Source organism: Ailuropoda melanoleuca, chromosome 13 (assembly GCF_002007445.2).
Source record: "Ailuropoda melanoleuca isolate Jingjing chromosome 13, ASM200744v2, whole genome shotgun sequence".
Taxonomy (NCBI): Eukaryota; Metazoa; Chordata; class Mammalia; order Carnivora; family Ursidae; genus Ailuropoda; species Ailuropoda melanoleuca.
Window position 1 is genome coordinate 4736982 of NC_048230.1, and position 15007 is coordinate 4751988.

The window sequence follows — 15007 nt, forward strand, 5'->3', positions numbered from 1 at the left end:
GAGCAGGAAGAAGGGACCTCTGAGATCAGGACTCTCCGGGAGCTCGCTAGGAGAAAGCCTTCCCTCATCCATCCTTACAGAAATGGACCTCCTATTTTTTGATAGCAGCTGTGGCCAGCTGCCACGTTGCCCTCTTCTGTCTTCTCCCAGAAAGCAGTTGTCCCGGACTATCACCTGGTCATGGCTCTCACAAGGTCCAAGGTACCTGCCTATGCCGACCGAGCCTGTTGGCCTCCTGACAACACCTGTCCCTAGCAACCTACTCTGTGCCACCAACCACATACTTACTTTGGCTGCTGCTGCCGTTGCCGAGAGCTGGAAGAGGGCTGGGGCTGGGCCTGGGCAGACTGTGGGGTGGTGCTGGCCTGTAGCTGGTGGTACTGTGGTGTGGTGATGGGCTGGCTGGGGGTTGTGTAGGAGTAACTGGGGGTCATTAGCGGTGTGGCCACTGGCTGCTGGGCTGGCGTTGGGAACACCTGGAGAAAGAACAGTTAAATGTGGATGAGCTTGGGGCTTGCTGGCCTTGCTATGAACTTCCAGCAAGCTGAAAGCTGGGGCTCGGCCCAGAGCTTTCCTGCTGACCAACCATCTCTTGAGCAGTGTATGGTTCTAAGCAGCAGAGAGAGGCTAGCAGGATGGGACCTGGCACAACAACATGGCCGTTTGAGGGTTCCAAAGATCCCAAAGGACCGTGGAAAAATCAGACCTTACTCCCTTTACCCTCAAGTGGGCCTGAGGAAAAGGACCATGGGTTGGAGACAGTTCCTAAGGCTGTGGTGATCCCATCTGTATGTATGAAGCCCCCTACAGTGGGGACTGCCAGAGGCCAGTCTATGGACATGGGTCAGTGAAGGAGGGTCTAGAACGGATGATCGTTCCCTTTCAGTCTTCTCCACCCCCTGCAGGGAGTCTCGTCCCCAAGCCACGTACGTGGTAAGCGCTGCTGCCCCCTCCACTGCCGCCATAGCCATACTGGCTGGAGGCCCACTGGGCTGGGGTGGCGTTAGGGTTCTGTCCTTGGCCTGTCACGGCCGCAATGGCACTGAACATCTGTGAGGTCATGTTCTGGGGTAGGGCATTCACAGCTCGCGTCAGATCTGTAAGCACACAGAGGTGGAGGATGGGCATGTTAGAGGTCAAAGTCCTTCTAATGCCCTCCCTCCAGCTCCCAGTCCCAGACACGAGCTCCTCACCTGCAAGGTTGATGTTGGCTGGGGTGGCATTGATAGAAGCAGGTGTCCGGGTCCTGCTACTGCTACTGGGGGTGATGCCTGTAGGAAATGGCCAAAGTTAGTTATGTCCCTCCAGAAAACTATTTCTGGTTTCACAACACACGGGGCTGGAGAAGGTCTGAGGTGGGTGGAGAGAAGGGCAGCTGTGTTGGCCAAGTAGATGGAGGACGTCCTTGATGCCAGGAGGCTGGAGCAGGAGTGAGACAGCTGCGGCAACAGCCCAGGCCTTGTCCCTTCCACAGGTGGCAAGCGGGTGCCCTGATTCAGGGCCTACCTGTCCGTCTAAGCACAGCCCAGAGCTCAGGGCAGAACTCACCCGGTACAGGATCCTGGTAGTGATCCTTAAACCATCTGAAAAGTCCATTCACAGTAGGGAAGATTTGGCCCCGGTACCGGAATCCTTCTGGAGTCACCGTTACATATTCTATCCTAGGATTTTGGAAGGAAACACGCGTCAGACACCACTTGGGGCCAGCTCTGAGAGCGGCCAGAACAGATCTCTACCATGTGAAGGAGCCAAACTGGGTGCTGGGGGAAAAGGAAAGCTGAAAGAGCCCCGACTCTGTCAAAGGAGGCTGCACTCTGAGGAGGTGAGCACAGTCAACACCAGGAGTCAGCAGTCCCTGGTGTGCTAGGTACAGGCTGCCAGAGGAAGGCCTGCTGGGGGCTGGGCCACCATCCTGGGCTGCAGGATGATGGCAGCACAAGCACGTGAGGGTAAGACTGAGGTCACAGTGTCAGAGTTAGAGGGGTCTCCCAGGGCAGCAAAAACTGTTCCCCATGAACTGGAATCTGGAAGCATCCCTGTTCAGGGGTGAGTCTGACCTTACTCCACACTTTGTGGTGCACGGAGTGCATGAGGACAGGCTCTGGGTTCAGACCAGTTCCAGTTCTAGTTCTGACTCGGCCACTCGCTACCTAGATGACTTTATGTGAAGTTACTAAATCCGAATCTCAGCTTCATTTGAAAATGAGAGTAACAACACTAAAACCTTTAAAACTGAGTGTGAGGAATAAATGAGACCGGGCATGGGACACACTTAGCACAGTGCCTGAAATACGGTTCTACTCAATAAGGGTAACTGTCAATTACCAACACACAACGACAAACATCACCATTTCTCATTTATATATAAGTTGAACTCTGCTTCCTAAATCTAATGACACTCGAGTGTTGTTAGTTCTGCAACATGGGAGTCTGCATGCCTTCCCGTGAAAAGTTATCATGGTGTCTCTACTCCCTTTTTTAAAGGTCCCTAGTTTGTTCAACTGTTCCTCATGGGACAGTGTCCAGCCAGGAGCCCTGGCTGCCATCCTATGGAAACATGAAGGTGAGTCAGAAATGGCTTCTCAGAAATGACAATAATATTCCACATGTGCCCAAGATGGTGTAGGGTCTGGAGTCTAGAGCTGCTTGTCACCTAGCCACTGAGTCCCTACTAACAGTCTACGCTGTTTATCATGCGCGGGCAATAGAAGGACAAGAGCAGAAATGCACTGGCCTTGGCCAAGGGCCGAAGGGAGGATGGGGGCATAGAGAAGGCTAGACAAAAAGAACGCAGATCAGAAAACAAAAGGAGGGGGGAGGACTTTGATTCAGAGTGAACTCTAGCCCCCAGACAAAGGAATATGTAGGAAGGCTGGCCTGTCAATCACACACAGAAGGGAGCAGAGGGGAGTCAACAGCAGGAAGAGGAGAAGCTCTTCTGACCCCCCTTCAGTGCAGACAGAAGTTATTTAGCGCACTCCAGCGACTGTGAGCCACCACGTATGACCACCCTGGCCAGGGCAAAGCGGAGAATAAAAGGGAGAGACCTGTGTCCTGGCCCCCATCTCTGCCAGTCAGGTGGAGAGGGGCTGGTAATCACTCCTTGGGAGAGAGAAGAGGTGAAGGAAACTTTCTCTCACAGAGTTGAGGAAACGTATCTTTCTTACTGAATCTTTGCCCTTTGCCTCTAAATCATCACCCTCTTTCCCCAACTCCAACCTCCACTGCTGGTCTAAACATGTAAGAGGGAAAAGACAGTCAAGCAGAACCACAGAGAGGACTGCTCCAGGGGTCTCTAACTGCCCTGCCTGCTTGTCTGTGGACCCCAGCGGCAGCACCTTCTCAACACCAGTGCTCACCTGGGTTTACCCCGGGGCTGGTATCCCAGTAGGAACTTGCCGGGCAGTTCCTTGCAGGCACAGATGAAATAAGGGATGAAGGTGGGCTTCTCCTTCTTAGTTTTGATGAGCAGCTCCTCTAATTTCTGGGGGTAGAACGAGGGGGAGAGGTTGGGATAGACGCATGCTCGGTACACGGTATCTGGTGCACACCCGAGGCGCGCCTCCTTCACCAGCAGAACGTCCCCTACACTGAAGGGAAACCAGACGTCCTAGAGTGACCGGGTGAGGTCATGCCTTGAAGAGCACTAGGCTCACCTTACGGTCACCACCACTGCAGTCCTGGTAATACTTGTGGTTCAGAAGGTCACGGGCAAAGGATGCCATGGGCTGGACATAGCGAGCAACAATCTCATCCAAGTCTTCAAATTCCTGTGGGGAGATGGTAAAGGCCCCACGTGTCACACTGCGAGCTGAGACTCCTGGCCCTTCATCCAATCCACTCAGAAGAGAACCCATGGGAGGACGTGGACTTCCCAGCCCTGCTGTGGCCTCACTCCACTGCAAAGTCCCCTCCGTTTATCCAGCCGTTTGATCTGTGCCCAGATTTATCAGCTTATGAAGCACAAAATCCTTTTAACTGTAACTTCCATTCTCCCCAACAGGGAGCTTCGTGAAATTTTTCTCTACTGAAAACAAAAAAGAGAAACACGTGTGCGTGCATGCGTGGGCACGTACACAACCGTGTGCTTCTGCATGTATATTTCCTCCTCTTCCTCTGCTGGGCGCTCTCTAGGTAGTCTATTTTAAAACTTAGAAGACAGAAAAAGGAGCAAAACATACAAAAATGGTTATCAAATGACTCATCTCACAGTCAACCTCCTGTTCTGTTGCTCTGTGCAGCTAAAATACATATAACACATAGAAGTCACTAGCGTCAGCAGCAAGTAGCCAGAAATGGCTTGTTTCTGGAAGCAGGAAAGGGAATGGGAAGTGGGTGGGGGGGCCGGCTCTCACCTCACTGTTGATCCAAAGGGTGGCTCCCAGGCTGAAGGCATTTTCCTTGCCCTCTTCCCGCACGTCCACGTGCTGGTAAATGCCGTCACTGACCTTCCAGGTCACGGTCAGGTGATTTTCACCCTTGCTACTTGGGCGGATGATCACGTCACCCTGGTCCATGGTCTCCATCATCTTTTCTGCTTGCTTGAAGTTTATATTATGGAAGGATGGGTGTGCGATCACTCGCTTGATGTATGCTGAGGAGGGCAGGAAATAAGTACAGATCAGGTGAGGGGACCGGGAGCCCACAACAACGGAACAAATCGTGGCTTCACTTCTGACCCGCTGTCAAATCCTGGTCCCTCTCTGGACCTGGATTCTCTGATGCGAAGGATGTGTGAACCTGGGTTCCTAAGGTGCTCATAGAATGAGACTTTAAACGTCACAGTGCATGTGACCCAAGAAGACCCTGGCTTCCAGCCCTGCCACTGACTCCGTCCATGATGTCTCTGGGGCTCAGCACCTCAGAGCTGAGCACTCACTCCCACTGCGGCACAGCCGTCAGCAAGTGCATCTGCGGAGGGAGGGCTGCCAAGCCCTCGGCCACACTCACTGGTCCGCTGCTGCTTCTGTTTCATGTCCTCCTCCTGCTTGTGGTCTGCTGCTTCGGCATCGAAGTCATAGTAGGTGTCCTTGGGCAGTTTCCACTCGTTGTTCCTGTCCATGAGGTCTGAGGTTCGGCAGGTAAGGTCGGCGCTGAACTTCTCAATGTCAATCTTCATGATGCGGCAGTGAACGGTCATTCCCACCTAGATCCACAGAACATTTGAGCTGGAAGGGACAAAGACGATCTAGCCCGATGCCCCATTTCACATGTGAGAAAACCAAAATCCAGGCAGAAAGATGAGAGAGTGACTTGCGCAAAGCCAGCCAGCTAGCAAGTGACAGACCAGGAGTTCAGTGCTGAGTCTGGTCTGCGGACTACGGGCCATGCCCGGCACAGATGCCTCTCACTCTAGGCAGGAAAACCAACTGGGGCTTACTGTGTCTACGCTGCCACAGGCACCATTCTCTTCTCCCATAAAATTACCTAATGACTGCTCCTCAGGTGTGATCAAAGTCTGGCTGCCCTTTTTGGAAGAGAGGCAAAATAAGAGCTTTCTGCTCTTTCCCCGACTTGAGTCTTTTTGTCTAAACAGCAGCACAAGCCAGTCACACAGCATAGCTCTCCTTTTGAAAATCTCCCTAGCTTCATTTTTTAGAAAGCTCTTCCTCCAATCTTCCTAATTCCACAGTTCTCAGGGGTTTGTAACACTAAGAACCAGAGAACTTGGCAGATCTGGTCCCAGCCATGTCACCAACTAACTGGGTGATCCTGGAAAAGACACTCAAATTTCTCTGAAAAAAGAAGGTCCTATTTCCTTTCCCACCATCAAGTTGTGAGATTAGAGACAACATATGTCAATGTCAACTGCTGGTATCTAGTGGGTGCATAAGAAATGGCAGCTCGCAGGAGAATACTAGAACAGAAAGAGAGCTTAGCCTTTCTGTTTCACAGCATGGAATGCTGGGCCCTGCTTCCTGCCTGCAGACTAAAGCACAGGCCCCCAACAGGAAGAGAGAGCCCTCTCCCGAAAGGCTGGCAATCCGATGAAATTTCACAAAGACAGTGAACAAAAGCTGCTACTCATTCACATGCTTCTCACCCCGGCTTCTTTCAACTAGTCATAAATCTTCCTGACACTCTCTCCCCCAGCAGCCACTGGGAACAGAGCCTCACTTCTGGGGGGCACAGCCCAAAGTTCCGGAGTGGCGAATTTGGGCGGCTGAAAGCCCCACTAGATGCCTTAGCCCGGTCGTTCAGCTACCTTCACTCGCTCCTCCGGCCGCTTTACCACTTTGTCACTGAGGAACTTGGTGGGGATGAAGCCGGTGACACCATTGTCTAGCCGTGTTTTGACCCCAATGGCTTGGCCTGGGCATGAACCGCTGTCAAAGTGGTTCCAGACCTGAAAAGTACATCAGGAGAGGAGCTTGGTCATTAAGATTCTGGAGATTACACGTTAAAAAAAAAGCTGCCGGGGCACTGCAATTTATCTTAGCATAACACCTGGCAAACGTGGTCTGAAAACACGACGACTTAGCCACCCAGCAACATAGGATTTTGAACATCCCTGATGTTCCTTGACTCATAACTGACGTTTGGCACCACTGGCCATCAGAGCAATCCATGTTAATTGAATCTGTATGTCCCTCTAGCTGCAACTGAGGCCCCTTCTCCCACTTCGTTCAGATACAGTGGCCATAAGAAATGTACAGGCCAGTCTCCACAGCAACCCATTTCAGTGAACCAGGTGCCCCCTGGCTTTCTTATAACCCAGACAAATCCCACCAGCTTCTTTTATTAGGTAAAGTTCAGGGATTATCTCTTTCACAGACTGCCTGAAACATGTGAAGACTCCGAAAAAGCGTTCAGGGTGGCTTTAATGACTTCCGACCACCCGAAAGGCAGATAATGTCTAGAAGAAAGTGGGACAAATAAAAATGTGTGTGGGAAGTGGAAAACTTCAAGAAAGCCTATAGATACCCTCTAACTAGCATGTATGGGAACACTGTGCCTCCCCTGTAAGAAGTGCACGCCTTCATGTCTCCAATCCGGCTGAGTTAGATCCCCAGAGAATGGGAAACTCAGGTTAAAGGCTGAGTCAGAATAGAAGGAAGCACACAGATTTCTGACCAGCATACCAAGGGACTTCACGTTAGACCTGTATGAGTTCTGGCCCTCTTCCCTCTCTTATGTATTTGTTTGGTAAGAGCACCACCTGAAACAGCCTGATTCTCGACTCCTTTCTAGAGCATAGAGGACATTCAATTGAGGAACTCCAGTGACCACAATAACACGGCCGCACATACCTCACTTAGTTCAGGGAAATTGTCTTGCTGGCAGAAGGGGCACTGCCAGAGCCCTGTATCATCGTTGCGGATCGCCTGGTCATAGCTCTCCCCCTGGGGACGCCTGTGGGCAATGCCGGTGACGTTGCAGATGATGAGCTTTCCTGCAGGAAAGGGCGAGGAGGACAGGGAAGGAAAGAAGAGAATGGGGAACAGGCTAAGAGAACTGGAGGGATGACTCCTTCCCACTGACTTTTTAGTGACAGAACATCTGTCTTATAGCATCTCCATGGATTTCCATCACATCTTAAAGAAGGGAAATCTTCCCCTGATTTGATGATGGGGGAACATGAAGCCTCTATGAGTGACTCCCTCAAGATCCTGCAGCAGCAGATTAAAGGCACAGTCTGACCCTAGACTCAGTTTTGACTTCTAGTCCAGGGCTTTATAGTTATAATCTTCTTACAGGCTCGCCTGGTCTTTTCTCCCTACAGCCCCGCCTCATTCTGTTGGAATCATGGCTTGATTGGAATGTATACAGTAAATGCACCCCCCCCTTACCTATCCTCCTCCAACTGAAAACCAGACCCAGAATTTACCAATGTAGAAGGTCTCTGGTGTTTCTTTGGTTAACATATTGAAGATTTCCTCTGTGTTTGGAGAGCGGTAGGCTGTCCGCAGGTCCTTATACCGGCAACTCAGCTCCGCCCGGATGTCGTACAGGGTGATGTGCTTGTCACCATAGCCCTGGGGAAGAAGCCCATCAGGAAAAACCTTGCAACCATTCCCTGACTGGAGCCACAGGGGCTTCCAGTGAAAGGAACAGGCCAGTTGGCCCCTGTCAGGGCTTCTCTTCTCTTTTTCCCCTTCAACATTTATGACAGGAAGTTTTCAAGCTTTCTCTTAATCATGCAATGTTCTAAAATAGAAATGCTTCATAGAATCTCAATGTGTGAAACAGACGCATGCAAAGCTGTGCTACTGGAGAGGAAGAGAAAAGGCCTAGAAGGAAACTTAACTATTGCCCCAAGCCCCCTGTAGTGGCTGTAGCAGTCTGAGACTTCCCTGGCTCCTTAACAAGCAGACTGAACACTTCCTTGAAAAACCCCTTATAGCCCAGGGAGGGAGAAGAGAGGATCGAGTCTCCACGTTAACAGTATCGCAGGTTTTCTGGTTTTCTGGAGACTTGCTGCCAGAGTCTTCTCCAGGGCACTTGAGATGATTTCTGTGCCAGGCCTCAACACTGTCACCCACCTGCCTCTCCAGTTCTTCTGCAAAGGCATCAAGGTCCAGGTCCTTCAGTCGCTCTGGGTTTTCCAAGATCTCTTCAAGGGCTCCTGCAGGGTTGGCATCCTCAGCTGACTCATCGTATTCCAGAGCATCCACCGCCATCTTCCTGGCCCACTCATAGGTCTCAGGGTGGACTCGGGAACCATCAAGAACTTCAATGTATGAGTCAGTGCTGAAGGAAAGGCAGAAAAGGGGCCAGGATATAGAACAAGAAGCTTCTAGTAACAACCCAAATGTCCACCAATGGGGAACTGGTTAAATAAATTAGGGTACCTCCATACGATGGAATACTATACAGCCATTAAAAATAATGAGGTAGATCTATGTGTGCTGACATGGAAAGATGGCCACGATATACTGATACGTGAAAAATGCACTGCAAAACACTATGAACCGTATGAGCCCATTTTTGTAGTAAATGGGTAATTAGTAAATGCATAGCAAAAATAAAATTTAGGAACATTGTAGTATACACCAAATTGTTATGGTAGTTATCTCTGGGGGGTGGGATTATGGGGGACTTGCACTTTCTGCATAATACTGCTATACATTGAATTTTATATCATGAACTTAAATAAGTGTTATAATAAGATAAAACAAGAAGGGGGAAAAAGACTTCTGACAATTTGCTGGCAGCTATTTTCCCCCATAAAGCCTTCCCAGGCTGGTCTTGCCCGTGCACTCACATGGACCTATGTTATTCGTGGAGTGTTACAGCAAAGCTGGGTGGAAAATGAAGTTTTAGAACTTGAAGCCTATTTCCCCACTGATTTCCATTACTGAATGAGGAGCTATGTGCCCGTGGAAAAGATCCTCCAAAGACTGAGTTGATAACTTCTGGAGAGGAAGAGGTCAATAGTGAAGTCCAAAGTCCAAGTGAATAGAACTTTCTCTCAATAACATCATCCAAAACATACCGAATCACTCTCCCCCTTCCTTATTTCCTCATACCCCCACACTCCTTTTCCATTGCCCCTGCTAGTCCCACCCTTATCTAGCCATGGCAGGTCACAATAACAGAACATGTTCGTGTTTACTGAACGAAGTGTTATATGTTTCCTGCCCTTAATTTATAAAGTAAGTTGGTTCTTTTTATGTTTTTCTCACATAAAAAAACCTTCACATAATTGAACCGATCTTTTCCATAGGTCAGAGGCTCTTGACATAATAAAGGTTCCTCACCTTTGCTTTAAAGTATTTTTTAATTCAAATACCTTGGGCCCTTTGACAGCCCCAATTCCCTGAATTCCCAAAGCAAAGCCCAAGGGAATTCCTCCTGGCCCACCCAGGCAGAGGGCATCACCTGTCCCCCAGGGAGGCCGTGTCGATCTTGAGGAAGCCAGCACAATTCATGAAGACTTTGGGACCCATGTGGCACATGGTGACCAGCTGGGTCCGGCTCTCGAGCCTGGTGTTGTTCTGCTTCAGGATCTAGGGGAGAGGCGTGGGGTGAGCAAGAGCAGCTGGCAGGCCCCACCCTCCTCGCCTGCTTTCAGATTTCTGGGAAACCCTCCGCGACAGGAACTCTGCTCCCAAGCCTCCGTATCTAACTGAGCACTATGCCGTACTGTCTGCTATTTTAAAAAATTATTGTAGTGAACTATGACACACCTGCCAAAGATAATACATAATAATGGATGGCTTAAAGGTTAGTGATAAAATGGGGTGCCGGGCCGGCTCAGTTAGAGGAGCATGTGGCTCCTGATCTCGGGGTTGGGAGTTTGAGCTCCACGTTGGGCGCAGAGATTACTTAAAAAAAAAAAAAAAAAATTAATGATAAAATATATACCCAAGTATCCATCACTCATCTTAAAAAAAGAGTATCACTGATATTTCTAGAGCTCCCTGCATACCCCGCCCCCCACCACCTCTGACTGAAATTCCTTGTTTCCCCACTGGAATAAACCACTATCTGGAGGTTTGTGTCTGGTACTCTTCTCCCTTTCTTTCATCCATTTTAAATCTTGGTTAATGGCTATCTTTCCCATAGTATAGTAGTGAAGACCACAGCTGTGGCCACCTGGATCTCAAGTCTGACTTGGACTCTCACTAGCTGAATGACTCTGGACAAATCCCTTTACCTCTCTGATCTTGGTCTTTTATCAAATCATGCTGGCAGAGTGTAAAGGCTCAAAGAAATGGGAACTTTTCTTATTTTCTGATTCAACCCCATCCTACCTTAAGGAGATGGGTCCCTTTTCGAGGTCCTAGGCCACAGACATACTGGATTAAGGCCTGGCTGTACGGGTGGGCGATGGCACGGTTGACATCGACCCCAACCTCATTGACTCGATTGATAAATTCACAGTACAAGGCGCTGAGCAGCTCCTCTTTCACCACGTGCTCCTGTGGACACAGAGCAGGCAGGAGTAAGGATCCTGTGCCATTCTGCCTGCCCAGGCTTGCCTGTCAAACCCCACTCACCTGCAAGGGATGAAACTTGAGACACAAGATGTCTTCATCAGAGCTGCACACCTGGGCAAATTCAATCAGAGGGTCCTGGATGCGCCGGGCCAGGGAGACGGCCTGTCTCAGCACTGGAGGGTAATCCCGGAACTCTGCCTAGAGTCAAATGAGGACCAGCAGGACCATTAAGTTCCCTCAGCTCTCAAAAGCAAAAGGAAATTCAAAGTGTTCTGGCCTTAAATCACTTTCTCATCTCCTCCGGGGCCAATTTAATCTGCAGGGCTCCCAACCTGAGCCATGACTGGCAAAATGAAGCACCGCCACGTGGGTAAGTGAGTAAGTGCAGTCCTGTGTCCTTGATCCCTTTTGTTTCCCTATTAAATTTCCCTGGGACTGACAGCTCTTACTTGTGCAGCTCCCCAGAATGGGGCTCCAGCATTACCTCCGATTTCTTGCTGTTCATATAGAGAATGGCCAACTCATTATCAACCAGCTCCACCCCAATAGAGGACAGCTGTTGGCCCTGGTCCAGCTCATGCACAATGCGCTTCACATCTTCAATCAACATCTGGGCGTCCCTGGAGAGATGAGGGGTGTTGGGTCAGGGCTCTTTCTGAATAGTTTCTCAGGGATAGACAGACTCAGGCCTGGGATGGGGGTAGGGTGGGGGAGGAAAGGGCTTTGGAGACAAAGAGATACCCTGGGGATGGGAAATTTACCAAGGGTCTACAGAGTCACATGCCCACTTTGTTACAGGCATATACCAGATTCAATAAGAAGGGACCAGTGAATTTAAGCCAGGTCTGTCTGACCCCCTGGTACCCCTACCTGTTTTCTCCTGCAACTGTCACCACATGAGGCTTTTTGTTCAGAAGAAATTTCTTTAGAGTTTCAATGTCCTGAGCCTGGATTGAAATAAAATTGGAATTAAATGGCTCTGAAGATAGGGAGATTTCTAACGGTTTTCTCTCCGTAAGTAGCGCCAAGACCTTTTCAGACCAGAGAACAGTAAGCTCCAAGTTAGACCTGACACATACACACTAAGTGGAACACAAAACAAGGAGACTAAGATCTCTGGTTTGAACGTCATATATCCACTAACATTTCCTAAAGTTACTAGACTTCTGGCTCATGTTTGGTTGTGATCAAACACATTTGGGTCTTCCTTTTCTTCCTTTCCTTCCTTTTTAGTAATCTCTACACTCAATGTGGGGCTTGAACTCACGACCCTGAGATCAAGAGTGCCATACTCCTCTGACTGATCCAAACATAGTTGGGTTTTGCTAACATAAACCACTGTTTTGTTGTAAGGATTATTTTAATCTCATTTCAGTGTTTTCTTAAATATAAATAAACAAGCAAACAAATAAATAAATAAATAAAGGTGGTTAATGGGGCGCCTGGGTGGCTCAGTCAGTTAAGCGTCTGCCTTCCGCTTGGGTCATGATCCCAGGGTTCTGGGATCGAGCCCCACGTTGGGCTCCCTGCTCTATGGGGAGCCTGCTTCCCCCTCTCCCCCTGCTCATGTGTGCTCTATTTCTTCTGCTCTAATAAATAAATAAAATCCTAAAAAAAATAGTTAAAAATTACTTTAGGATGCAGCTCTCTTGGCAAAATAGAAAGATACCATTATGTTAAAAAAATCAGAAACATATACGTGAGATGAATTCGAATTCCTCTTTCCTGGGGAGAAAAACACTGAAAGGCTAAAGCTGGGAAAAGGTTGGCTTAATGCCTCACTGGCTTTCAGCTCCTGGAACAGGATGACCCAGATGCTGGTAAGAACAGAGGCCATAATGGCAGCTCCCAGAAGCACACAAGGTCTAGGACTTGGCCTCCAGCCAGAAGTAAATTCTGCACCAGAACTTGAGTGCCATCTACTGCTTACAGAAGTGAGGCTTCCCCCAGGACTCCACGGTTCAGCAACCAGGTAGAGATAATCAGGGCCTTGCATGGGACGTTGTATAGACCATAAACATGTATCCCCCATGGAACTGTAAAATGCATTAAAATGTACACTTGGTTACCCCATCCCAGACACTTGCCTTCTTTTCCCGTTCTTCCTCTCTCCATGCAGTTCGCCGTTTGGTAAAATGAGGCAGCCGAAGGAAGTCTGTCACTTCTCCTTCGCCATTGACCAGGGCGCAGAACACAGGGTGATCTCTGCCAACCAAACCGGAAAAGAACAGTGCAATAGTCAGAAATAAGAGAACATAACAAAGAGAAGAATGAGATTAGGAAGACAGGAAAGGGGTGAGGCTGGACAGGCACGACTGGGCAGTTACCTGGCAGAGGAGAAAGCGATGCCTAGGACGCGGATGCCCTTCCCTTGGTTCTCATCCATAAAGTCATCATCTTCCTCTACCTGTTGATCTGGCCGGTAGGGTGCGACCCTTAACCAGTTGTAGAGTTTTCGGCTACAGGCCTGAGGACAAGACACACCAGACGCTACGGCGGAGAGGCTCACCAAGCGTGTGAAGGCAACAGATGCGGGAGCACATGTGCAAAGGTTGTATTGACATGCGCACATGCTCCTAGCCCTTGGTGGGCTTATGGTGTGAAGGTATACCTTGCTTTTGGAAACAGGGGAGAATGCAGAGAACACCAATACAAAGAACGTTGGATTGGGGGTGTCGAGCCAAGAGGCTCCTCAAATGGGGAGTGATCCGATCCATGGCCTTGTTTGCGCTCCCCCTGATTACACCCTCCCCCTGCCCCCAGTGTTTCTCCTTTAGCTAGAAGACTACTATTAAGGGGTTCCTGCACGCTCAGCTCTAGTCTGGAGAAATCACAGGACGAAAGACTATGAGTTTCTGTCTTCACCTTTATGACATATTCTTTGGCTTCAGCCAGCAGCTTGTTCTTGAGCTCTTTGGCCATCTGCACGTAGAGGAACTGCTGCAAAGCTCGCTCGATGGCCATGGTGCGCTGCCTGTTCCACTCCTGCACCTGGTGGCTGAACTCATCTCGGTAGTAAAACTGTTTGATCTCTTCGAAATATGTCTGATCATTGCCGTAGCTGAGGAGAGACAACGCAGCAGTGTCGGGGATGGAGGAAAGGGGATACTCAGATGTCCACAAACGTGTGAGTGAGCCAGGGACAATGGCTCACTCAACTCTGAAACTGCAGTGCATAGTCCTGAGGGACCCCTTCCCACATCAAACCCTCCCCCGAAGAGTCCCCATCCCAGAGCTTTGCTTACCCTTCTACCCCCTTCATGTCTATGCTGATGTCAATGGTGAGCAGCCCTTCATCTTCGGCCAAGCATATCTTGAGGAACTGGTCATCTCTCAGTTCCTTAACAGGCTTGTTCTTTAAGTACTTGAAGGAATAAGCGTAGTGGGCCTCATCCACATCCTGTGTACGTCAAGAGGAATCATCAGTCTACTGACAGGCTGGCTTGACCCTGGGAGAAAAGACTGCCTCTCTGCTCACAGGCAGATAGCTTAGCTGTGCCCGAAAGCAAGAAACTCAGTTCAGGGGGGTGGGGGATTGGGATAGACTGGTGATGGGTAGTAAGGAGGGCACGTATTGCATGGTGCACGGGGTGTTATACGCAACGAATGAATCACTGAACTTTGCATCAGAAACCAGGGATGTACTGTATGGTGACTAACATAATATAATTTAAAAAATAAAAAAAAAAAAAAAAGAAAATGTAATTTGGCTCCACCAAATTCTTAACTGTTCAGAACTATGTAAAATAAAACAAAACAAACCCACATCATTAAAATAAAAAAAAAAATAAAAGATATCATTCTAGCATATTTTCTATAGCATCATTAATTAAACATACACAAGCTTTTTTAAAATTAAAAAAAAAAAAGAAAAGAAAAGAAACTCAGTTCAGTTGAACACAGAGCTAGGCCACGTGTTGGATCAAAACCCTTCACCCAGCTCACCTTTCTACCTTTCTTGGTGGGAGTTATATTAAGCTTGGCTCTCTCCTGGAAGGTCTGCCTCAGCACCTGTCGGACAAGGGGCTCTCGGGCAATCTGCAGGGCTACCATGTAGCGGGCACCTTCCAGCACAGCTTCTGGAGTAGGAAACTGGCTGTGGGGAAAACGGGGCAGCTCAGGAT

General features: G+C 49.1%; 1 protein-coding gene across 3 annotated transcripts in view; it reads right to left on the reverse strand.

Annotated features, from left to right (window-relative positions):
* Window positions 1–15007, reverse strand: part of SUPT6H (SPT6 homolog, histone chaperone and transcription elongation factor) — a 32379-nt gene that overhangs the window by 811 nt on the left and 16561 nt on the right. For all 3 annotated transcript variants that reach the window (XM_034640267.1, XM_002912323.4, XM_034640266.1), the window contains exons 15-36: window positions 14829–14979; window positions 14129–14283; window positions 13749–13944; window positions 13211–13350; window positions 12971–13088; window positions 11754–11830; window positions 11368–11503; window positions 10944–11081; window positions 10698–10865; window positions 9823–9950; window positions 8484–8691; window positions 7829–7976; window positions 7251–7393; window positions 6206–6346; window positions 4951–5146; window positions 4356–4594; window positions 3657–3770; window positions 3360–3484; window positions 1549–1661; window positions 1194–1271; window positions 931–1097; window positions 289–476 (exon numbers count right to left, since the gene is read on the reverse strand). In XM_034640267.1, coding sequence (XP_034496158.1) covers window positions 289–476; window positions 931–1097; window positions 1194–1271; window positions 1549–1661; window positions 3360–3484; window positions 3657–3770; window positions 4356–4594; window positions 4951–5146; window positions 6206–6346; window positions 7251–7393; window positions 7829–7976; window positions 8484–8691; window positions 9823–9950; window positions 10698–10865; window positions 10944–11081; window positions 11368–11503; window positions 11754–11830; window positions 12971–13088; window positions 13211–13350; window positions 13749–13944; window positions 14129–14283; window positions 14829–14979 — 3267 coding nt within the window. The remainder of the gene's footprint in view (window positions 1–288; window positions 477–930; window positions 1098–1193; window positions 1272–1548; window positions 1662–3359; window positions 3485–3656; window positions 3771–4355; window positions 4595–4950; window positions 5147–6205; window positions 6347–7250; window positions 7394–7828; window positions 7977–8483; window positions 8692–9822; window positions 9951–10697; window positions 10866–10943; window positions 11082–11367; window positions 11504–11753; window positions 11831–12970; window positions 13089–13210; window positions 13351–13748; window positions 13945–14128; window positions 14284–14828; window positions 14980–15007) is intronic.